This window comes from Poecilia reticulata, chromosome 2 (assembly GCF_904066995.2).
Source record: "Poecilia reticulata chromosome 2, P_reticulata-male-v2, whole genome shotgun sequence".
Lineage (NCBI taxonomy): Eukaryota > Metazoa > Chordata > Actinopteri > Cyprinodontiformes > Poeciliidae > Poecilia > Poecilia reticulata.
In genome coordinates this window covers 33,357,420-33,383,997 of record NC_088831.1, presented here as the reverse complement: position 1 = coordinate 33,383,997, position 26,578 = coordinate 33,357,420, and the positions used below count along the sequence as shown (strand labels likewise).

Sequence of the window (26,578 nt, the reverse complement as noted above, 5' to 3'; positions counted from 1 at the left end):
TATATTTTCAGCATTTTAAAAATACAATTCCCCATTTACTCATCTTATCTTTAGTGTTAAAAATGTGTTGATGATCCGACACATTTAAGAGTGACAAAATAGCAAAAATAAAAGAAATCACCGTCTTTCCTATGATCCATTTGCGACTCCCTCCTCCTCCTCATTTTGCAGGAAAGCGAATGTACAGCCACATAAACTCATTAGCATTTCATCCATGCCTTTGTTTTCTCTCTGCTCTGGCAAAAAGAATCAATAGGCATAATGTAAGTTGAAAAGAGAAGCATGAAGAAATCAATCTTAGCTCGCAGTGAGGATGAGAAACTCACTTGCATGTGCTCTCATAATATCAGCTCCTACACAGAGAGCGCGAAGGAGACGGTCTACGGGGGAGGCCCAGAGGACATGGCAGAACTCCACCTGCACTGCTGATCAGTAAAGGGGGAGGCTTAGCTGTCGCAGCTGGAGAGACTTCACTCTGATCAATATTTCACGTCTTACATAAAGCTGTTGCACAGGTCATATTTTAACCATCCCCAGGCTCAGCTCCTTTTCTTAGTGAAATATTCCTCATGCACGGTTAGAAAAAAAAAAAGGTTTCAAAAGAGTGAATGAGAAAAATCAAGGACGTTCCTCAAGAGGAGAAGTCTGCAGCTAAACTCGTTTTAAACAGATCCCTCTCTTTCGTTTGCAGCCTCTCTGACACTCTGCAAAGCATTAGTCATCCATGTTGTCATGTCGATGACATTCTCATCAAATAAGTGCTGCTGCACACCGCACAAAAGAGAGAAAAAAATCCCACTCAGTTTCATAAGATTTATTCATATGAAAATAATATAACAATAATAAGAACGTAACATACATTTTGAACTGCATTAATAAGGATTCTGCTCCACGAGATGTCACCCTGATTTAGGAGTCGTCTTATCTTTTTCACACAGAATCACAAAATTTGTTAAACTATTTATAGATATATCATATATTTGCTAGAACAAATGCAGTCATGCAAAATGACTTCTGCTTTCTGTGCTTAAGGAAATTCAGCAACACTTGTGAAGATTTTGGTAATTTTTGCTGATAGCTTTTGACAAATGAACTGTAAAAACAAAACTAAAGTAAAAGGAAAAAAGAAATGGAAAAAAATAAAATTCCAGCCCGCTTAATTTAACCAACTAATAAAAGGGCTGGCTCACGTCTTGTTATATCAACCACATCACAACACCTATGCAACATCCCATCTCACATTGTAATATCCCTCTAAAGGTGCAATAAGTGATTATTTCTGTCCAATAGTACAAACTAACTGTGACAAACTATTCTAATCTACTTCTTTCCCTGCCTACTCCTTCGATTCATCATAATAGATGCATTAATAGCACCAAAAAGCCAATGAATATGCAGTCATGTTATAATAGTGATTTAAAAGAATACATTAGACAATTTGAGCCAATATCATGTATCTTAGTAGTCTTTAGCATTCTCCTACATTTGCAGTGCCAGAGATATGTTGAAGCAATTTCAATATCTGGCTCTTTATAAAAGATCTATTTTAATAGGATGGCTCAAATTATTTGAACTGGGGTTCTGTGGAGTTGTTGTGAGCAGTCAGTATTCTGCTTGCAGTAGATAGCTACCTGAGCTAGCTCAGTCTGCAGGAACAGAAATTAGTTCTCTGCACACACTCTCATGGTACAATACCCTTGAGCAAAAACGGTATTTAGATTAAATAAAGCAGATAAAAATATATAGACTTACCTAAATACCATTATTTACGTTTATTTAGATCATGACTGCTGGAGAAAGACACCAACCTCCCAATAAACCTTAAAAGCATAAATGGGTATAAATGATGGATTGATGGATGAATGGATAGATTGATTATTTCAGTTAAAATATTGTGATTGTGATTTATCAACCTAAGCAAAAACAAAGAAATGTGTCTTTTTCTAATGAGTTTTGCAAAACACAAGAATAGCAGTCTTAGGTCGCCTAGTTTATTAGCCAGAATTAACATACATCCTGCTAAAAGCTTGTGAGAGGGAAAAAAGGCAGCCAGCTGAATAGCAGTACACAGCAATGGTTGGGAGGGTGGCATTAATCCACAACTCGACACTTTATTTATTAAAAGAAAACTAGGGTCATTCTGGTACTATTTCATATAAAAAAATATTAAACTGCATAACAGATGGAAAAAAGTACAAGTTTTTAAAAACTACATATTTAGATATTGCTAATTGGCTTTCCATACATCGGTTTAGGGCCCAAACCAAAGTGAGTTTCTGACATCTAAAAACAGAAATCTACCTCTGTTAAGCAGTGGTGTAATAAGATCTTCTGGTACCAGATCTCAAGACAATAAAATGTCACAATATTTCTCATCAAATCCAATATCTTAGTAGTCTATCCAGCTATCCAGCTGCTGCCAGCTTGTGACAATCTGTCAAAATAAATGTAAGCTATTATTCTGAGCACTGGATGAAATGGTGAGGTACTAATCTTAGTACCCTGTTCCATTTATATACTTAAGACTTATTTTGAAGTATGAGAGGAAGTAGTTATTGAGCTGTTGCACTGTTCTGTTGACAAAGTTAGCTAATGCAGACGCTGTCGGGTTGGTAAACCACAGCACTGAAAAACCTCCACCACTTTTAAATCTCTTAACTAGCAGGATTTTAGCTACTCAGCAGAAAAGTTGGAAGAGTAACAGATAAATTATGAATAGTTTGTAAACATTATGGGAATATACGTATAGCTAACAGTTAATGGCTATGCAAACATTACTGTCCGCTTTGCAGCTTCCTGTTGATGCTAAAGCAAAGGAAAACAATGTTTTTTAAATGACTCAGGACTCTTTCATAATTTCTAATTTCTGTTCCTATATTTTATTATTCTATATCTTAGATATTTTATGTATCCTATTCTGTACTGCTGTATGTTAATTCAAAAATGTAAAATGCATAGATTGATCAAGCTTGAAATGGATGGTTTTTCACTGTAGAGAGATTCTAAAAAGCACAGTCTGAAACCTTAACTCTGCTTGTGTGCAATATATCACATTTTAAATGTTTCTATGTGAATTTGGACCCCCTTAGATTTAGACATGTATGGAAACCATAACATATCAACCAGAATAACCTGGAGTAGAATATCCCATACAGATAAGATACTTTGTGGTTTGTAAAACCTTTACATTATATGTGAAAACAGAAACGTAGGTCATTCCTTGTTTCCCCAAAATCCAGTTAAAATCTCTTCTTGTCTTGTCCTCATGAACCTATAATCATATTGTTTTCTTTAGTGAGCTGTATTTATTGTTACCCACCTACCGGTAAGTGTAGCACACCGACTACTCAAACGCTCTCCACAGAACCCAACTTTTAAAAATCTGACCTGTGATCTACAGTTTAGATAAGTTTGATCAAACAAAGGTGGTCAGAAGAACATAGTAATGTGTGGTAATTAGTCGTAGAAGTGGTCTTTAGTGGCAGCTACCGTGTAGCAATGTGCTTCTGTGTAATTCTTGATTGTCAGATCCCGACCTACCTGCCGCCTGTGATGGCGTCGGTAAAGTGCGGATGAATTGTGACCTCTGAAAGCTTTTTTTTTTCCCTAATGCGACAGAAGCAGGCAGCGTCTGAGCAGCTCGGAGGAGAGTCTTTAACGAGTTAAAAGCCTGATGTGCTCGAGGTTCATGAGAGGTAGCCGGCCTGGCAATCATTACGCTAAAGTGTCAGAATTAGTAGCGTGTGTGTGGGTGGAGTCGCTTACCAGTGAATAAGAGATGACATGGAGGTTGAATGAGACTGAAGACTGACAATTGGAGAACACCAAGAGTTACCTCACTGTTCGTTGTCGTCAGAGAACAAATTTGTTCCTACATAATGTAGCTCCCATAACTTACCTACACAAGAAAATCACAAAAAACCCTATCGTTTATATCTCTCGTGTCTGTTTTGACGTGTTTCTACTCTACTCTTAAATTTCTGTCCACTGTTCACATCCTTGAGATTTTTGTGCTTCCTCCTTGATTCCGATAAGTCTCAGAAATGAACTCCATGCAGGGGGATTGGGCAGAAAAGAGGCTCTGTGAAATTTGTGGCTGTATAGTCTTCAGCCACATGCAGGAGAAGAAATTCAGCCTGAAGCAACCTTGCCAATACCGTACAGAACCACTAGATTGAGCTCCCTGTGAGTCCGTGGAAAATGAAATCCCGGAGTGCTGTTCTCTGTTGGACACCGCTCCGTTGGTCCTCCTCACAAGTGGTTTCTGTATGTCAGTTAGACTGTTGTTTCAATCTTTTCGATGATCTCTATCATTGACTTGGAGGGGGAGAGAAGAGAACAGTCGTCCTGGTCCCAGAGGCTACCAGGGCTCGAGTTTCCATCTGTGCTCAACTCATCCTCCTCGTCCTCACTTCCCTCCTCGCAGGACTCCAGGAAGTGGAGGCCCAGCGCGTTGATACCGGAGTCCTCGGAGCTGGACGGGGACGAGCAGTGGTCCATTTTAGGGCCTTTTAGTTTCTCGACAGTGGAGAGGTGTTTCTGTTCGCTGTACGGCTGTGGGACCGGCGGAGCAGGAGCCTGCCGCTTCGGGCTCATCGGCTGCTCGGGCGGACTGGGATTAGGGGGCATTTGAGGTGTAGCTGGAGCGGGCGGCTGAGGGGTGGGAGGTCGAGGCGGTTCCGGTAAGGGAGGCAGGGGCCGCTGCACGTAGCACATCTTCCCATTGATCCGTTTGACAATGTAGTCGTCCACAAACAGATCCGCGATGACACAGTACTTGGGAGACTCCAGGTGAGGCGGAGACTGGAAGCTGGGCGCCAGCTTCAGGAAGCGCTCGGCCAGAGAGACGGAGAGGTCCATGGTGTCGCTGCACTCTGAACCGACGGGCGGCACAGCTGTGCTGGGCAGATGGCACACATTGGTCATGGGCTGGTACACGTACTTACCTAAAGGTAGAGAGAAATAAATGACAACGTTACTGCAAAAACTAATAATAATGAAGATATTGTAGTCAACCTAAATCGGGAAAAATTTATTTCGAATGAATGACCTTTCAAAATGAGTAACATACTAAAAATGGTGAGAAATACGTTAAAATACTCGCACATTTATTCACTTTTTTTCCCATTTATTCTCTTTTAACATAATTACTTCACACAGAGTATCACATCATGAACATCTGTTCCTCAGCCTTGACGAAGCTTTGCCCTGTTTGACCCTCACAGATTTAGTTTGGTGTGACTATTGAAGAGTAAACATCATGGTGAGCCCCTAAGAGCTTTCTGATGCCCCCAGAAGGAAGATATTGTACCTTGCTATGCATCTAGGTTAAAGTTAATTATTTCCTTACCTTGAAGTTATCAGATATGATTTAACAAAAGCAACTAGATTTACTTTTCAAGAAACACTAAAGATGCAGCTTGTAACTTTTACAAAAAATATAGATTTTTTTTTACATATTTGCTGAAACTGTCACTATGTCGTGACAGTATGAGATAAGGCAGAATAGGAAATTATTCAGTTTAATCGTAATGTTTTTTTAAAGCGGTGCATTTCTTCAGATTAGCAGCTCAGGGACGATGTGGAGGAGATTGATTTTTTCACAGATTAGCTGTCTCATAACACACGGTCATGACCTGGTGACGGTTTTAACAGAAGTAAAAAAAGAAAAACATTTTTTTATAAAAGTTACATATTGCAATTTTAGAAGTGACGGTTCTCCTTTTATTTTCAGTTTAGGAAAAAATGAATAATTAACAGCAGAAGTAAAACACTTATATGTCGTTTTTATTATATCGACAAACCATTTCTATATAGAGGGAAAGTTCTGTGAAGTTTTGAGAAACCCCTCCCGAGGGATTTGAGGCAAATTTCAAACCTTTCTAAAAGCTGCCTCAGGCCTAAATCTATTTGAAACCCGCAACACTGCCTACCAGTAAACACAACAACAGAGTCGGTGACTGGAAGGACAGGGCATGTGGCAGCTAATGGGCCCAGCATTTTCCACAGAAGCTGCTGAAAACCAGCACAGGGTTAGAGGCAGAGAGCAAATATGAGCATCTCTGTGGCTTCGAGGTTAGCACTGTCACATCACATCAAGAGGACCCTGAAGCAACCAGAGCTTATGCGGACTTCCTCCGGGAGCTCCGGTTTCTCCCAGCATCAAAAACACGCTCAGTTAATTCGCCTGCCTTTGACAAAGTGCCCTTGACCATGACAGCTACTCAGAGCTAGAGACTGTCGCTGACTGTAGCTGTTTGCTGCTCAAAATACTTTAGATAGAGTGCTACTAACTACAGCAGAATTACAGAGGATGGCAAAAAAAATAACAGCTTCAAGTAAATCACAGCAACAAGCTGTCTTTAGCATTACAGTAGAGCTAGTAGCTAAAAGTTAGCTTAGCAAAGAAGCATGCCAACACTCCCTCTCTTTAAATGTCAGGGGGTTTTCCATAATTGTTTCTTTTTTACCAATTAGCATTTAGGCAAATATTTACAGGCAATTATTGTGGCAACTGTGTTTAGCGTTTTTATATACACATTACTGAAGATGTTTTTTTTATATTAGTTATAGCTCCCTGCACTTATTCATAGATGCAAAATGCTAAAGAAATTCAAAATGTTTTATTTTTTGTGTCAAACCTTGGAGGAGAGAAGCCAACTGCCACAAACTTAGAAGAGCTGCATTTTCAATGCAATGTGCTTCATTTGCATTATAATCAACTATGAAACGTTGAACATGTTGCTAGTGCACCTAGCCCCAACACTGCGAGCCACAAAACAGCAACAGCACAATTAAAAACACACAAAAATATGCTTTCAGTCAATCTTGGCCAAAGATGCCCCTTTTGAAACATACATCTGTGATAACAATCTGTTCATCCTTAGGGTCAATATTAATTTTCATATCACAAAGCAGTCTCTGCTGCCGAAGGTAAAAAAAAATATTTTCTTACTACCAACATCTGAGGCCAAACTAGAACAGGGCAGCCAAGCCATTTATTTGATGCCCGAAAATAAAATGTGTGGCCCACCTCAGGCATTTATAAAAGACAATGTCCACAACTAGTATAAAGTGAGAAAGCGTTTGCCTCATTAATCAAAAAAATGTAATTTTCAAATTATTTTTCTTATTTATTAGAATACATAATGTTGATGTTATATAATAAGGTTCAAATCAACCTGGCTCAGTATTAAAAGGCAGTGACCTCCATTGTTAAAATATGAATTCAATCTAATTAACCACATTTTTTTTAAAAAAGCTCAGTTCAGTTTCACTAGTCACACCAAGGCCTTATTACTGGGAAAAAAGAATTCACATAAATAACAAAAAAGTAGGCCAAAAGATTCCGCCCCCCCAAAAAAACCCACAACATATCTCCAGTCTACAGAAATTGAAGAACAAATGGGAAACAATTGACACTGATTAGTCTGAAAAGCCTTGAAATGCAATTTTTAAAGCCATAGTACTCCTGCAAACCACAGTGAGAGTCATCCCACATGAAGGAAACACAGAGCAGTAGCGAACGTTCCCAGGAGTGACCAACCCACCATAAAAGGCCGTAGAAACATTCAAAGCACAGCTGGATTCGCCTCATTTGACCTCAGCGTCAATTATTAAAACCCCCAAAACCTCAGAGAAACGTCCTGTGGAATAACAAGACAAAACTGGAACATTTTTGGAAGGCATGTGTCTTGTCATCTGGCATAGAACGAACACAAAGAACATCACACTGACAGTCAAACATGAAGGTGGTAGTGTGAAGGTTTGATGTTGATTTGCTGCTTTGGGATGGAACTATGAATTCTGTTATTTTACAGAAAAGGAAGTGAAAAATGGAGAATGTTCAGCCATCAGTTTGTGGCCTTAATCTTAAGCACATTTTAGTTGTGCAGTGAAGCAAAATTGTGAGAACAAGCAATCAAACTGACAAGCTGGGATATTACCTTCAACAGGAAAACCATGTTTAAAAGTTTTCCCACACAGATTGAGGTAGTTTTTTTGGAAACTTGAACATTTTTTTTTAAACTCAGGTTATCTTTGTCTAAAATGAAGATCAGTTTGATGATCTGAAACATGAAACTATGACAACAAACAGCAGCACATATTGTAAATGTGCTGCTGTTATAATACATTGTGAAAAATCTGGTGTAACAAGTTTCTAATGCCTCCAAGATTTTGCTTGTTGTTTGCAGCTGATTGACTCCAGTGTTGCATGAATACTGTAGCTGTCTGTCTAACAGGCCCCCAGGAGAGCCAGAGAAACTACAGAAGATTTCAAGCTTACACATCACTTTCTACCGCTTTGTGTCCTCGTCTTTTGTTTCCACTGGCATGAAGATCCATTGAATCAGAACGAATTTTTTTGTCTTCCCCAGGTTACAGTGAAAACATAAAGTACGGAAGTGGCTCTGCTTTGTGTTGTCAGTGATTTACAAATCGGCTTCTGTCACAGAATAGTTTTCATTCTTCTAACCAAATCGTTATTTAATGATGCGAGTCTCCATCAGGCACCCGTGTGGGGGGGGGGGGATTAAAGAGGCTGAAGCTTTACAGTGTAAACGCCGTTAACAGAAAAACACTGGAGCTCATGTCGATGCAGACAAAAGAGGGAAAGCAGCAGCCGGGGTCGGTTAAATGAGGCAAACTCAGTGGTCCATGTTCAGAATGAGATGAGCCCATTCAGCCAGACAAGAGAGTGCCCACAAATGAGAGCTAACGCTGTAAAAAGGCGACGTGTTGACATTTAGTTTTTAGCATATTACATGTAATTGCATTCATCCATCTGGAGTTTCAAATACCAAGAGCCCTAGTGAGGGACGGACAGATGCCTGCTTGGACACACGGCACACACACACATACACACACGCAGACACACACAGACATACGGAGCCAACACTACAGCAACACTAGCCGATTTTGGCAGCTCTGCAGAAAGAAGACAGTGAGTATGTAAATTTCCAAGGTGTCTACAGTCTCAGCTAAATACATCCATGTGTCTGTTTGCCTTGAGGAACATTATGGTAAAGCTGCAGATCATTTTGTACAGTGGCTTGGCTGAAACAAAGAGAGGAAAATCCACAAACACAAAGGCAGGCGAAAAACAGGAAGATGGATAAAATAGAAGCCTAACAACGCAAGGTGGAAAATACGAGTTTATATTTGGTGAAACTGAACATAATTTGTTATAAATAAAATGAAAATGTACTGTAGCGGTTCATTGAGTAATTGAGACAAATTTTATCAAGTAAAGGGAATTATAGAGTTAGTAAATTAGCAAACATTAACTATTTTGGTGGGAAAATCAGCAGTTTTTAATCAAATATGTTTTATTGTGGCTTATCATAAAATAAAATAAAATAAACTCTTTACCAAATAGTACCCCTATCTTATCCCCACCTACTTTCATTTCATACCAGGAAATAAATCAATTCACATTCATGTTTCTAAACCATTGAAATTGTTTTATTTTTCAGTGAAGTTAAATGTGATCATGAGCTCATGGAAATAAATTGTCATAAAAATATGCAAATCTCACATATAATTTAATTTAGTTGTACATTAATTATCTGAAGACTTTGTATTTTAATATATTTAGGTTCTGGTCAACATTTGGGCCAGTTTTTTCTTATAAAAGAGTTTATAAATCCTGATCAAACTAAATGCAATATGGGCAGGTTCCTGCAGGTAGGTATTATTTATTAAAGTTAAGTAACTACTTTCAGCTACAGCAGACTAGGGTTATAATAAAGAAAATTACTTTTAACTCAACAGATGTCAGGGCAGGTTATACAATGGGCCCCTGGCTTTGCAGATACTCACAGACAAATGGACATTATGAAATATCTTATGATGTATGGCACAATTTTATAACCATAAAAAGTTTTTGGTTTTAGGCAAACTTAAAAACAAATAACTATAAACTGTTGCTTTATCTAAACTCTAACGTCAGGTTGAAAACATGTTTTTTTAACAGCCTAAAACAGATGTAGACCCTTAAGAAACATCAGGTTTGACTGCAATGATGGCAATTACAAAACATACAGTGTATGCCCATCCAAATGAATAACGTAGATTTCATTTTCTGTTCACATAGCACCTTTCTAAATGTGCTAAGAACAGGATACCGATGCTGCTTGTGTTAAAACATTGATTTATTTCTTGTAAAAATAGGCACAGCTCAACACGATGTGCATTCATTGATACACCGAAGCCTCAGCAAAGCCAGACAGATGAACAAATGTGTGCCAAGTTTGAATATCATGTAGCTACACATCTCAGAGTAAGACTGAAGGATAAATCTGACACAAAACTATAAAAACTACACAGATAGATTGACGCAAGTTCTCATCTTTCTCAATCCTCCTTATCAAGACAAGACATGGCTAGATATTAAGTGGCATCTGGATTTGTGCGTTATTATTCTCACCTTAAGTAAGCCATGTTAGGGTGAGAAGTTAAGCCACTCCATTCAATTCTGTTGTTTCATAACTCAACTTTATTTGTAAATGGACAATGGAAATGCTTTCAGCAGATTTATAAAGCTGTGTGTGGGTGTGATTCTCATTTCTGAATTTTAATAATAAATAAATTGCATACATATGCATAGGCCTGATTTCTATTCATTTTTATCCATGAACGGGTGCAGACACTCCCCTAATTAATCATTTGCATATCGCTCCATTTGTCTGCACCATCACCAGACAATAGATGTGACAAAGAAAGCGACAGCGGAAAAAAAAATAAAATAAGCACATCTTCCCCAGATGGGACACAGAGACACATTTATCAGTGAAGTAGAAAAGCAAGTCTGTTTTATTATGGATCTGTTCTGATATTAATAACTAAAGCTGCTGAATGGAAAAAGTAACACAAGTAATCAGCTCTGTAGGTTTGCAGAAACAACTCTGCAAAGGCGAAAGTAGAAAGTGATGCTCATATGAAGAAAGCGGCAACATGCATGGTGGACACTGTTCTTGCCACTGGTTGACCAAAGTCGTTTATGGGCGAGTTCAGGGCTGTGATGGAAATGGATTTTAATTGGTTGTAAACATAGAAAGAGCTAACAGCTGTTCTTTTTTTCTTTCTCGCAGCAGGACATCCACCACACTGCCACATCATTTTCTCACTTTAAACTTCCAGCCTGTTTGAACCTCCTTTTCTTTATAGTCAAGGATCACAACATAGAAAGTTTGCTACAGTATCTCACTGAAGATGAAGCTGGTGTTTCTTTTTCCTTCACTGTTATTAAATCTGATTCTTATCAAATCCAGAAATAACAGACTTTTATACGTGTGGGTCTCAAAATCTTAGTTACTTGGTTTGGTCTTTATAAACACTGCATCCAACTACCCAGAATAAAATATATTTTTATCATCATTAGTACCAACTTTTGCAAAAGTTGGTACTACTGCAGCACTGCTTTTCATGTCACCCAACAACACTGAAACTACTTTGGTAAAAACACAACACCCCAAAAATAAATAACCCTACCTTAAATCAAAGCTACACAAAAAATAAAGTACCTGATATTCTTGATATTGTTTTTATTTGGCCAGGCAGTCATAGATTTCTGCCATTTAAAAAAATATATGTATATATCTCAATGGGATCAGGATCACAACATAGACTTGTAATATAAGTGCCAGTGCTTTAAAATTGATGTAACTACAAAATTGTTGCAGCACATGGGGCCACACGCAGACACTTTAGCTACACTGATGAAGATTCACTCACCTCAGTATCCAGAATGCTTGAGGTAGTCAGAGTTGGCCATCCTTTAATAATTAAGCTACTGAACAAAAAAACAATAATTGTCTGACAAGCAGGGAGCGCTCAAAAACTGTGCCGTTTTCAACCAAGATGGTCAGAAAGTCACACAGTATGGAAAAAAAAGACAGATCACCACAAAAAGAAACATATTCTGCTCTTATGCAGCAACAGACTGAACCATTCACTTCCTTCACTCCACCAGTTTAAACCCATACAAAACTTTTTTTTTACAAAATGCCAGCACATAGAAAGACCCTGTGACAACATCCTTGGCTAAATTTGCAGGATGTAATTAAGTTACATCCCAAACCTTTTAGTAATCCAAAGGGGAGGGTGAATCAATCTGACCAATTAATTGTACCGTGTACATTTTAGGACAACATCCTCAGGTCTCAGGAAAACATCCTCACACATAAAAAAGAACGGCCTCAGTTGTCGGACCGTAGAGAAAAAGCCATCAGACCTCTGACTAAACGGCATCAGAATAAAGTCTTGGCAAAAAACAGCCTCAGACGAAAGGTCTCCGAAAAAATGACATCAGAATAAAAGCTGACGTGGTTTTATCTGAGACCTTTTCATCTGAAGCCGTTTTTCTGGTGGGTTTTTTTAAGACTTTTTATTCTGATGCCGTTTAGTCAGAGGACTATGGTCTGACATCTGGGGCCGTTTTTTCTAATGTGTGAGGATGTTTTCCTGGGACCTGCGGATGTCCTAAAATGTACACCATGGATATTTATTTGTCTATCAATTTTTTAGGTGCCTTGCATTTATGCTTTGCCTCTTAATAATATTTCCAGTCAAATTATTGGGTGGACTCACCGCTGTTGATGCCTACAGCTGCTAAAACTTTTAGTGACCAAGAAGCTGAAACTTAAGGAAAGAGGAGGGAACCTTGTGGTTCTGAAAATAAATAGAGTAGAGAGATAAATGTCTTGCGGCACCATAATGCAATGCTTAAATACCAACCTAATTAAAGCCAGTCTCCAGAGAGGTCCTTCTATTATGAATTAGTTTGTACCGGATAAGCCATCCTGGTGCATCGTTGCCTCATAGTTCGTAAATCTAAAGTTTCTTGTAGAAAACTGATGACAAAAATATTTTCCATATGTCTGCCTTTCTGTCTGTAAACACAGTGGAGAAAACATAAGCAAAAAATAAACAACATTGTGTGTGATCATTTCAATGAATTATAATGTCACAGTGGGCAATATTGTACTTCATTACTAGTTTTTAGACAACACTACAGTAATGCCAAATCCAATAACAGCGTATGACAAGTTTAGTTTAAACTGGAAATTGTTTCCAGTTTAAGACCTATTATATATTGTTTTAAATAAAGTTTCTGGCAAAAAAAAAAGTTATATTTAATGTATAAATTAATTTGATAAAAGTATATCTTGTTTTTGTGTCTTTTCCTGTGTGGAAACACCAACAAATGTGATGCTGCAGGATATGTCTGGTCTTGCTTTAAAGTAAATACAGATTTTTCTTTTTTTTTTTTAATCTGCCATTTGTGGTATTAACAGTAAATGTCAAACATTTTAGTCAATTCTTTGGCTTGCACATTACTGAGCTTTCCACAGCAAACACGGACACAATGTTTTGCTCTGCCAGGGGTCTCATTCGACCAGCTGCCGAACATGCTACACTTTCAGCAAGGACTGAAAGAACCTTTCATCACATCACAATTAAGTGCAGCTAAAAGCATTGATAAAATAAAGACATAAAATGTAGTCACACTGAAAAGCCTGTATGTTTTTCCAGCACATCCGGACATATGGATTTTTAGAAAGAGATCAGACAGAAAAGTACAATTCAGGACACTTTCACATTTATTCATTTTACTAAATAAAATGGGTAAAATTACTCATATGTACACGGATGACATATGTGAGCATTTCCTTTTGGAAGGTCAACTTTTAATGGAGTATCCCAATCTTTTCACGACTGCACCTGAGACGCATATGAGAGGATATCAAAAATGAAATAATTTCCAACTGCACTTACACAGGATAATTTACAGCGTAAAAATGACTTGACTTTTTCATCTTTATGGTCCATGTGAAAAAAAATACAATCCACAGAAAACATCAAGGACATTTAAAGCTGCCTCCTTACAGCATTGGATCAAGCAGAAAAGCAAAAAGAGAATGTTGTAAATAGCCACAAGTTATTTTTTAGAGATATTTACGATTGAAGAAAGCGTAAGGAGGTTAATGGTGAAGTGGGAGGGCTAGCAGTTCATCCCCAGAGGAGGCAGTGGATTATTCTTTTGATAACACACATCTCCAGCTTGCATGTCGCTTCTCCTACTCTTCCTGCGCGTGGCAGGCTGCAAGCTGTTTTCTCTGCTTTAATGGACAAGGTAGAGTCTCTGGAAAATATTACAGGACACTCATTTGTCTCTCTCACTCTCCATTACGGAGCTCCAACATCACTCTGTCCACTTTTCAGTCCGCCTGACTGCCTGCAGGCTGAAGCTGGGACTCTAAACAAGCTCAGTGTGAAAGAAAAAACAAAACAAAAAGAAAACACAACAAGCAGTTCCACAAGTTTTGATTGTCTGACAAATCTCTATTTGCGAACCACAATTATGCATACACTTCAGAGTAGTGCTTTATTAAAATCCAACAAGACACGTCTGTGAGTGCAGATTGCTAAATCTCCCCTGTTGGCTGGGTTTTTGTGTTCAAATCCTTCCTGTAAAACAGCTGCAGGAAAAGCAGCAACACAAGCTTCCGGTTTCAGCCAAGATGACGCTCTGATTCAGGATTTTGTGAAACTCCCTTCCTCTTTCCTGTTTCAAGAACACTGGGCCAGAAACTGCTCCACATGCAGCCACTGGTAATTTTACCGAGTTCTGTAAACCAAGTTCTCTCTGTGCAAAATATGCTATTCTTAAGTTTTTCTTTCCGTAAACGTTGCTTCTGTGTGAAAATGTTCTTTTTAATAATGTCCTTTAGCTGAATAGTCGGATAGTGCAATAACAATCCTGAGCTCATCACAAATTCAAAAGTTGTCACTAAATATCAATTAATTTTGTTCATTTAGACTGTTCTCCTGCTAAACTTTCTCACCAAACATGCATGATTTCCAATGGAATGGAATGAGAATAAATTATGTGGTGGTACTGATGCAACTTGGCATTTCAAAAGGAAATTTGTTATGGTCCAAGCAGAACTTGTTGTGCTGGGCACATAACTCCTTCACTCAAACTGGAGACAATGAAGACTGGCAAAAGTGGCAAGAAACAGGCGACAGGAAGAACGAGCTAAATGCCCACTAAAGAAAAACTCAAAAGCTGCATTTAAAAATTTTTGCTAATACTCATATACATGAGTAAGAATTAGGCAAGATGTTTGCTGCATCTTAATCATAGAATGGGAAATTATCTGGACTAAACATATTGCAAAATTACACGATTTTACCACATAAAGTCTGAGCCAAACAAAACCAAATACTGCTCTAAAAGTAAAATCCAACATCAAATCATAAAAAAAAGTATACAGCTAGATGATTTTTATTTAGTTGGGTATGTGACATTTTTTGAAGCACAAAAATGCCAGTTATTGATTATCTTATAAAACCAAAACAAAACAAAATGTTCCAGCAGTAACATTTCCAAACATACAGTCTGTTTGTGACGCAACAAAAAGCATTACTTTGGTGGATGACGCATTTTTCAAACAATGACATTTGGGTCAACAATGCAAATGTTCCTACTGAATGATATAGTAAGTTTTAAGGTTCTAAAATATTATATAAATGCAAAAATAAACAAGAAAAAAAACAATGTATGGCAAGTTTTGCCATTATTTGTCAACTGATGTTTTTAAACTTAAAATTCATTTAATCGGTTTGGGTTTTGCCGATATAAATTTATTTATGAGAACAAGTATTTTATCAAACGGTTACACTAGAGACATTACCGCTGTGTTTATGCTGTCAGACAAAGATTACAACAACGTTTTTATTGCCGTTTGTTAAGTGTCATGGCAGACAAAATGTTTCAAAGCACTCCATGCCAAAGTAATGCAAAGATAGCTGATAAACAGGCTGAACACTCACCTCCTCTTTAGGTTTGCATTAATATACTGCTCAAAAAAATAAAGGGAACACTTAAGTATTCACTTAAGTGTTTAAGTGTTCCCTTTATTTTTTGAGCAGTGTGCATCAATAGCCAATGAGAGCTAGCAGCATTCCTATAACAATTTCATATATGATGCATTGCTTAGTTCTGTGCTGGCTTTTATTTCATTTTCTTTTTTTCTATTTTTTATACCAGTCAGTTCTGATTTTTTTAATACATCAAAATTAATAATTTTTTTTTTATTATTATTTTTTTTTACATTTCTTATTTTAAAATAAAATTGCCAATACACAAACTCTGCTTTGGAGAATATTACCTGCAACTTTAAAACCTCCTCGCTAGCAGGGTCGGTTTATTTTTCTGTTCCTGCTTATGTAAAAGTAAAATGAAAGCAAAAACGGTATGTGGTGATGTTGCATCATATCTGCTCCAAATCATGGCCTGAAACATGAGATGTGGGACCCAAATGTACCCTTTCAAGTCCTACTTTTTGGTATTTGATTATACATAATATCCTTGTTTTATTGGAGGCTAGCTGTGTTTGTTTCTTCTCTACCTCAAGCAAGATTGGGTAGCAAAACAGAGGCAGCAGTGGACCCAGAATTAAACTGGCAGGCAAGATCTGAGAGGTTTTAGCCAGGAGAAAAAAAAAACAAAAAAAAACCTCCTTTATATTCTCAAAGCAGAGTCTATTTTACTGGCAAGCTCTTCTCCTCTATGAGAGGAACTAAGCACTTGATCTTCACACGGCCCTTTTGTCGAAACGTGGGGTGTTTTTAATGTTGTCCCCTTGTGTTCACGATTACTATAAAGGCAGAACACATGCAAGCAAATATGTGTGCAGCTATATATAGAAACTACTACCCAGAAAGCGATGGCGAGTAGCTGAGGAGGCAGTTACAGTAACAGCATAATTTGATGTTGCTGGAAGGATGTGGAGCACACCGATGGGATACCTGCTCTCTCTTACTCTGCAAACATTTTGCAACCATGCAGAGAAAATGAATAACACAAATGATTTCAAGACTTCCTGGATGGATGTCTATCCAGCGTTCCTCAACCATTATTATTGACAGGTGCACAGTATTACACACTCTTCCCCGACTGTCTGACAATGTGGGTACACATTGAAAACTCCGTGGAGCTTTTCTCCTCCCTGCTGCGTCGAAACAAGTGGAAAAAGTTTCGTTCGAAATCTTGAAGTCACAGCAGCTTATGAGATGATAAGCAGAGAACAGAAATCCAATTACCTCACCTTTCTTTCTACAGTCACACGTGATGCAACTCGGCTGACACCAGAGCACACAATATACTGCGCCCTTCACACCCCAGTAAAGATTTTGAAGCGTAATCTCACGGTGAAGAATGTTGAGAAATCCAACATTTAATTTCAATGCATTTATTTAGCGGGAGGGGGAAAATTCACCTTAGCAAATTATTGTTTTTCTCTAAATTTTAGGAGCCACACTTAACTGAATTTCCAATAATTCCTGTTGAACAAATGCAAGTGCAGCATTTCTTATTTATGCTTTTCTTTTTCTGGTTGAGTGTTCATGGCTTACCGTCTCCCTGAGGCTGAAACAAGGCAAAACAGAGGTCTAGCTCTCTTTTCATCAAAATGAGAAAGAGAGGAGAACATGCTGCTCAAGTAAAGCAAACGTGTGTTAATCTTTATATAAATCACCACATCGCTTCAAGAAAACAGCCTCGCCCAAACCATGGTTTTTTCTGAAGTCAGAGCAAATTGAAATCAACTAGAACTCTTGACAAAAAAGTCTGGCTGGTGACTTCAGTTTATCTTGTCGCCAAAGTTAGGAAGATGGCAATAAAGATACATCTCCAAAGATCACTGAAGAAAATCTGCAGCTATCTAGGGGTTTTCATAATAACTGTCGAATGCAATCTGTATGTCCACAGTCTGTTTGGGTTTTGATGACTAAAAAGGCTTTTCTGTCTTTCCATCACAAATACTCATGGCGTTTTCTTAATTTTACTGGAACTTAATGTGGAACTGTGTTTTCATGAAATGAGACTAAAAGACTTATTAGTACTCAACAATAAGTTCCTTTTCCTCTCTCTCACAGATCTGCAAGAACAAAAATTTCTTGGAGTCCTAGTTTGGGAGGACCTGCAGCTATTTATGGACACATCATAACACAATGCGCTTAAAGGTTCAAATGTTCAATATCCTACACTGAGGTTGTGATACTGTAATAACAGCATGAATTAAGGTATTTTAAATGCTTATCGGAGGCAGCAGTAAGTTGGAGGGTAACCAACTTATCAAATAACCTCGGAGCCATTTTAATTATTTTTCCACACGTGTCTCAAAAACTCGTAGAATCGGGTTTCTGGCCAGAAATGCCTCCTAAGTGTCGTCAGTGAAAGATTAATTTTTATTTTCTTCTAATTAGGTACAATTTATCCCTCCTGCTGAAAGAGAAAGAGGCCAGTGAAGTAAATCTTCCTGCCAATACTGGTTGGTAATGAGTCTTTCACACAATATATAGTGATCTTCCAGATCATTCTCCGTTCTCCAGCTGTGAGTTATGGACCATCTATTGGCAGACTAAGTGGACCACCATTGTGAGACAGTTAGCCACTATGAACTACTGACCTGTACACCAAACAGGAAGACAGCAGGTTGGTGGAAAACCTTTTTATATTTTGTCATGTTTTAAGCACGAACCTGAGTTTATTTTTATTGGGATTTAATGTGATTTTAAGTGACTATCTGTTTGAAAACAGAAATCTGAAAGTGTGGCATGCATTTATATTCAGTCCCCCAGACTTAATATTTTCCAACCCCTGGTCCTCAATCTTGAACAGCTTTTTATTTGTGATGCTCACTTTAAAACAGTGAAAGCTTACTGTCACATGTAGCACAGAGGCAAAAAAAACAAAAAAAAACATTTTCTTCCTGTTGCAAAGTTTAAACATAAGTTCACATTAATCTCAGCTAAATCCTGAGAGTATAAAACCAAGCTCTTTTTCTCCTTTCTTATTAGCTAAGCTGCAGTGGGAGGATAGTAGATCAAAAAGGGAAGGTGGTGTAATATCTAGACGGACTTCTTTTCCTGGTTCTGCTCTGCTTCCATCACCAACAGAGCAGCAATTAAAATGATCGAAGGAGCTGTGGTCTGCAAACACTAACAATCAGTCAAGAACCTCGCCTCAGGCCCCGTTACTGATCCGTTAGCAAAAGGTGAAACGGTTTACAATTCAGCACTGCGGTTAATTCAGAATCAGTCAGCAAATCAATCTGCACAGGACAGGAGCAACCCCAGAAAACCTCCATGTTTCACTTTTGGATAGTTGCAACTTGCAAGCAGTGTACTTTGACAGATGAGACTGCCGAGATAACCTGACAGAGAGATCCCACTTTCCTGTACCAACACAACAAAACGTAACCCAGAATCAGAAATTGGTGCCGACAGGAAACAAGCAGACTGACAAGACTGTTCAGTGCTCATTATGGCCTCTGATAGACTTTGTTAATGAGTAATTCATCACTCTCTTTGGCAAGTGTAATCAGTTAAAGAAGGATTAAGTGAGAGGAAGAAAAAACAAGAATTCAGGCCAGGTGGTTCTAGTGATGCTTCAAGCAAAGGCAGTCATCAGACGTGACATATTGGCGGTGACACTAAACACCGCTAATTACTGCTAATGAGAGGCTTGGACTGATGTTGTTGTCACCAGCTGGGAACACTGCCTCCACCTACATCCAATTCTGCTTCTTTCCTCTCCGTTTTCTCTGCCAGAAAAGCTACAACAGGAAAAACACTCAAAGCCGCAAAGCCGGGGTGTTGCTCGGTTTTCGGCTGGAAATAAAAGAAGGAATTAAGTCACAGGTAATCATCGCCCCATGCTGTTCCCAGATAATGGAAATCATTTGTGTTTGAGGACATAAACGCTGAGCAAAGTGACCTTTTTTGTTTGTTTTCCTGAAAACCTATTAAAAATGTAATTAAAAAAGGCAGCTCAGCAAGGCTCCCCCATGGTGGACGAACAATTATCAGCTTCTGAACAAGTTTGTGCTAACAGGCAGCAGCTGCTGGCGCATTCGAAATGAAAACGCGACGAGATACGGGGGCCGCCGCAGAGTTCTGCTCTTTTGCATTCAGCATTACTTTGCTTTGCTGGAGAGAAGGAGGAAGTGAGCCAAGCTGAGGCGAGCACAGAAAGCAGCCGCATACAGTTTTCTCAGTGGGCGCCCTGGTTCTGTCTGATTCAGCAGCCAAAGTTGGTTTATTTTCACTGCTGGTGCATGACTGTCCTGCACAGGGAAGCTTAGAGTGGAAGCAGAGAGTGATGTAAAGGTGAGAAACTTTATCATGATTTTTTTTTTCCTACAGTTGAATGAAGAATGTCTTGGGGGAAAAAAACAACAAAATAAAACAATCACAACCTTTGAAAATTTCCACATTCCCTGATGTCTCAGCCACAGACCTCAATAAATTTAATTGGGAGGTTATGTGACAGACCAGTGCAATATCTGTGCTTTTAAAAAAAATGGGACTTTTTTTTTTTTTTTACTAACTGCCTTTAAATAAATTTGCATTCAATAGTATTGAATAGTTTAAAGTCGGGTACGGTTATAAAACAAAATTCTGAGCTTTGAACATTTTCAAAAGCGCTGTTTGATAAACTGTCTAAAAATGGGAAGGTTATGCCAGAACTGCAAATCTACCAAGGAACCAACAGGCTGACTTTAGTTCTGGAGGTCCACAGCTCCGCTGGGAGAATTTGTATATCAAACACACATATTTTATGTCAAAAATCTGGCCATTGCTAAAAAAAAAGCCAAAAAAAACTTAGTTTAAAAAGTTTATCACAAGCCAGGGACACCAGAAAATTTCAAGAAGGTGTTTTTGATTGGATGAGAACACTTTGTAACTTTTGTGTCCCTAATTCAAAACACTCTAGATATTAGCTAAGACTACAAATAAGGATGGCAGCATCATGCTGTGGGAATTATTTTCTTCAGCAGTGACAGGAAAGCAGGTCAGCAGGTAGAACTACTGACAGACAGGGCAATACTGGAAAAAAACCTGCTAAAATCTGCAAATGGCATGAGACTGATGGAGATTCATCTTCCAGCAGAAAAATGACCCCTAAACAATCAGAGTTACAATGAAATGATTGACATCAAAGCATAGTGTGATACTTCAGATTTGGATCCAATTGAGAATTCATGGACAAATGTGAAAATGTACAGATATTCCCATTCCAACCAGACACAAAGAAGGTTTTACTAAGTGAAAGAAAACTTTACTGTGTCAAAGAAAGGGCACGCACTTCTGTCCCTAGATATAATTTTGAAAATCACGCACATCATTCATCTTTCACTTCACAATTACAGCAGCCTATGCATTAGTTTGTATTGATCTATGACAAAAAACAAATACATTGAAATTTCTATTTTTAGTGTGACAAAATGTAGAAATATTCAAGGGGTATGAATATCTTTGGAAGGCAGTGTGGTTGGATAAAATAAATCCGCTCTCTACAATTGTTTTACTGCCAGAGGGGAGGAGGAAGTCTAAGTGTTCACAGACAGATAAACACTGGGTTGGCTTTGCCGAGCCTCCTGAATGCTTTCTGCAGATTGCAATAAACACTGGAAGGGATTCATCATATTTCTGTCACATCTAATATTTCAAAATCGCGTGGCTCATTCTGAAGAGAAGGTGGGGGCATCTGAAATCCCACGATTACACAGCAAAAAAGATTACAATGTGACTTGTGCGGTTGCATGCTGTAAGCCCCTGCGTGGCTGCTGCAAAGGAGATGGTGATTGTGTTTTACACTGATCTGAGGATTTTCAGGGCAGCTGGAGTGAGATGGGGATAAATTGGGGACAGCACAAAGAGACGGACACGCTGTCAGGGGTCGGGTTTATGCTATGGGGGACTGGCTCAGAAGCTTCAGGCTGAGAGAGGTTCAAACGGAGAGACAGGGTGTTGGCGGTAGAAGAATGCTGCCAAATTTCACCTCTCAAAGTCACATGTTAAATTTTAAGCTGGAAACATCCATAGTAAAAAAGGAAATTAATGAGTACAGCAGGTTCTCTGCTTTATGCCTGAAAGAAACCCTTTGGTACGATCAAAATGTACTTTTTAGTTAGTGATGATTTCCAACATATAAAGTACCACAATAGCTCTCCATTTCTCTTTTCTGTGGAAAAGAAGCATGCATAAAATTAATAACAGTGTGCAACAATTTATTATAATTGCTCAAGATAATTTAACCACTTGCCGCCTGAATTTATTTTCAAATATAAAAATGTACTGGTTTTATTTTTTCTGTCATTATAGCACATATGATAAATATAAATTTAACTAGCTGTGATGCCAATTAGCAACACTCAGCAAAATTTTGGCATGATAACAGATTTTTCTGTCTGCATTGTACAGTTTTCTGTGCAATACATTCTAGTCCTAACCAGCTTACGCCTAGGATGTTGTTTTCTGACTGACCGAAAAATGACAGCCAAGTAGTTCCACTACAGTTCCAGGTATGAGTACAATATGCATTAGCAGGCAATTTGGATGCATTAACATATGAAATAGTTTGAGTAGATTCCAGGTAAATAAATGTTATCACTCAATTCTGTTACTTTCACATTTATCAGAGAGGCACAGGACAGCATGAGAAACTTCATTCAGCCAGCTGACCATTCGTGTGCAGAAATAGGGAGGAAAGGCAGAGTACTGAACTACTCTATGCTTTACACAGCCAGCGCAAACTCTGTTCACTCCTGCACTGCCTCTAGCATTTCCTTCAAAGGACGTTTAACCAAAATAACCCGAATTCACCTCAGTGCTGAAAAATAAACTAAACCCACCAGAGGAATCACTTCTTTTTTTAACATTGGTATCACTGTGCGACCCTACATGACCCATACCTTTTATCAGCTTCAACTTCTGCATAAGTGCTATTTTTAGCCATGAAATAAACACTGGCTGGTCTGCTGAGTGTTCAAAGCATTATGTTGGGTCAAAATACACGCTAAACCATGTTGCTAGCAGCTGAGATTTAATCAGCTTTTAAATTATTGTATATTACCTAAATCCAATCAGTTATTCGTCATACATCACAAAATCTAAATGAAGGTTTTGAAACACTTGATGTGACACGGGCTTTAAAAGGAAATCAGCAGACATGGCCTTTAAAAAGCAGAAACGAAAGTGATGATTCAGATGTGTGACAGAGTCATCAGACTGCATCCAGAAAAACAGATGAGACAGAAACAGAAAAACAGAATCAGAATCTGGAGCATAAAAATCCCTTTCTGCTAATGAGTCTGAGTTCACACAACAAACTCTGTTTTCAAGAGTTTTTTTTATTGAAGGGTTTGAATCTGTTGAAGCGTAAATTAAGTTCTACATCATGAATAATACAGGGAGTATTTATAATAGATGTAGAAATGTTGTTAAATATAAAATAGAAGTTGCTCTGAGGACATGCTCTTAGTACAATGATAAACTTTCACAAAAAAACTTTATTGCAGCATTACTTAATCATGTAATCTGCCTTAGGTACACAACATATCCAGGAATATTTTGCAACCACAGATGCTAAAATGTGATTATTTTGATTGGTTACTGACTTAATAATGCATAGTGGTTGTTAACAGTAAAAACAACATTGAAACACAGTTTTCTTGTACGTTTGAGGGTGTTGAAAGATATATATTTGTTTATAAGTAACTTAACTGGACTCTATAGTTTTGTTCCATGAACTCCAACCTGAAACCAGTGCAAAGTCACAAAAGTAAAGTACCTGGCCGACAGACAGCACCTAGCAATATCTTACCAATATAAGACTGAAGACTGTTGAAATCTTGATCTATAGATTTTATGCCGGGCAAAAATTGGAAATAATAAACAATTGTCTGTTAAAAAGAACATCATGTATCACTGAAAAAATTTAACTCAAATTTTTGACCATTACTGTGTCTTGAAATTACAAGGGTGATGAAGCTTATGCATGTACATCTCAATGAATCTCAATGAATAATAACATCGGAAGGTTAATTTATGTCAGCAAATTAATTCTCTCCAATCACAACTTTAAATAATTAATGATTTAGAATTGTGAGGACTAAATTAGCTGTATAATTTCCTGCTACAGAACTGCTCTGACTTTGGACCCAATAAAGAGCAGCAGACCAACACCAGCAGATGAAAGGACTCCCCAGTTCATCACTGACTGTAGAAACTTCACACTTTTTTTTAGGACCTTGATTTCCAAATTAAATGCAACGGTCACTCTAATCTGAAAAGACTTCCAACAGTCTATCACGTTTTCTTTTTAACCCAGGTTTGACACTTACAACATTGCTACTGGTTCAGTTGTGACTTAACTCAACCAATGCAACAGTTATAGCCCATGTCAGCAATAAATCTGAGTGACGTTGCTCTTGAAGCACTGCCACAGTCTAGACCGAGTAAATCTCTCCAAAACCATTGAAAGGGTGTTGCTTTAAGATCCTCTCAAAACTGCAGCTGTTAATGTTGCTTGTAGATGACCTTCGATTACACTTTTTCCTGCCACTCAACTTTCCATTAAAGTCTTGTTTTTTTAGCAATGACCTTTTGTGGCTTATGATTCTTCATGAACGTGTCAGTAGCCCCGTTCAGCTCATCGTTTTGTTTCGTGACCTGCATGTTCTTTAAACTTCAATATGTAACCACAGATGGTTTGGTGGGGGTGAGGGGGTTGTTTGTTTTTTTACTGAAGAGACAAATACTGTATCTTGAAATATTTCTAAGAACACGACAGTCACAGTAAAGGTTGAACTATACAGGGCAGCCAGTTATGCGTGATGTGCAATGGACACGTAATTAATTCCAGTTGTCACCCAATCTAAAACCTAAAATTAAAATTGTTGTTGGTTGATATTACCGTGTAATCAAAAGCAGAACTAGTTCATGTTCATATTCATGCTTTTACTTTATCTCATCTCGACTACTGCAACAGCCATTTTATTACTCCTGCAGAAAAATCCCATGATTTTCACATATGAAAGATGTTGATCGTCTCCAGTCAGGTCAGTGCACTGCTGCTAGGCTTTTAACCAACACACAAAAGACACTTTTAATCTCTCTACATTGGCTGCCAGTACATTAATCATTTTATAATTTCAGTATTTACTTTTAGAGCCCTTGTGGTCAAGTCTCAGCCAAATTCAGACCTGCTAGAACCCTACAGCACTTCCAGTGGTCTGAGATCTTCCAGATAAAGGATTTTAATAGTTCCTCGAACACATTTTAAGAGCAGAGGGAGGCTCAAGACTTATGTATTCAGTCTGGTTTTTAACTAGTTTATGCTTGTATTCTGTTTTATTAATCTGTTTATGCTTTTGTCTTATGCAGTTTTAATGGGGTTTTTTTTCCTATAGTAAAGTACCTTGTGGTTTTCCAACCTGTAAAAGTGCCTACATAAATAAAATGTACTTTACTTTCTAATGCATCTGTGTAACATATTAAATAAATTGATATATGTATTTTTTCAATGATCTACTTGAATTTATTCAGATTTTCCTATATAATGATCAGCCTTATCATAAGTATTGGTGCCTCATAGATTGAATAAAACTGAAAAAGTAATAATATATACAAGCAACTAAAAAGGAATATAAAATTGATTTATAATCTATAAACTATGTATTTTTCTCACAGTAATGATTACAATCATTTTAACAGACACATGAAATTTCTGTCCAGTCTAAAATCTATCAGTTGAAATTGTACCCATTAGTTAGCTGTTAAAAGGCACTGAGATTTGAGCCTGACTTTTGATTGATTAAAGTTCTTCATGAATTTACTGAGTAACACTTCTATTGCCACTTTATTTAGTTTTCAAATACATTTTTCTTTATCTTTTTAAAATGTCATCTCTTTAAGAAAGCGTCCAGCCTCTCTGCCTTTTGAACATTGTAAACAAACCGAGCATTTTTTATTTATTTTTTTGTCATCATAGACGTTGAGTTTACATTCTTGTTGGTCATTAAAGCATGCAAACACAAACTTACAGTGACACCAGCCCAAGTGGCAGCACCAGTGCAGCTTGAAGCACTTCCCGTGGCTGTGCGTCGCGCAGATGGAGAGTCCATCACACGGCAGGAAGTCTGGTCTCCCCGCGCAGCTCTTGGCCAGAGCCTGCGCCTCGTCCAACTTCTCACTCTTCGGACACTTATGAGCTCCCGAGGCGGCCATGCCAACATTTCCCGGATCCAATTTTGTTTTCAAAACGCACGCACGATCTGTTGGGAGTAAAACTAAAACCGATCCGAGAGGTTTTTCACGGTCCACGCAGCCCAGGAAGGTTTGTGGATAGGGGGGGGGATAGGTGCTGCTGGGTCTTCTGAATCCAGATCAGCTCGGTCAGTGCTCACACAAAGGGTGGCAACGCGTTCTGTGGAAGTACAAACGACGGGGCAATGTCACATTCGAAGCCTCCCGTGATCGTGATCCACGCATCTCCCCATCTCTCGTGCCGTGGCGTGGCGTCGGGGAAGCTCCTCAGCTGTGCGCGCTGCTTTGGTGACGCGCATCCGAACTTCATCACAGAAACGGGAGGAGCCCCACGAACACAAAGCCAGCTGCTGTGCGCACTTCAAACGCCACAACCAAGAGCTTTCATCAGCCCCTCACAGCAACTTCAAAGATCTAGGCTTGAAGATGAAATTCGTCGTCTCCATCAAACCTT

The 26,578-nt window shown here is 38.3% G+C and overlaps 1 protein-coding gene across 1 annotated transcript; it reads right to left on the bottom strand.

The window, feature by feature from the left end:
- Window positions 1-799: 799 nt before the first annotated feature.
- zgc:162707 (UPF0524 protein C3orf70 homolog B) lies at window positions 800-26,530 on the bottom strand. The gene is made up of 2 exons (XM_008403950.3): window positions 25,902-26,530; window positions 800-4,946 (listed from the first exon to the last, which is right to left on the bottom strand). The coding sequence occupies exons 1-2, from the start codon at window positions 26,083-26,085 to the stop codon at window positions 4,276-4,278; spliced, it is 855 nt and encodes a 284-aa protein (XP_008402172.1). The 5' UTR covers window positions 26,086-26,530; the 3' UTR covers window positions 800-4,275.
- Window positions 26,531-26,578: the final 48 nt, after the last annotated feature.

Coding starts and splice junctions, on each gene's coding strand:
- zgc:162707 (XM_008403950.3), bottom strand. CDS start 26,085: ATGGCCGCCTCGGGAGCTCATAAGTGTCCGAAGAGTGAGAAGTTGGAC. Junction 4,947..25,901: donor CCACTTGGGCTGGTGTCACT/GTAAGTTTGTGT, acceptor CTCTACCTTTAG/GTAAGTACGTGTACCAGCCC.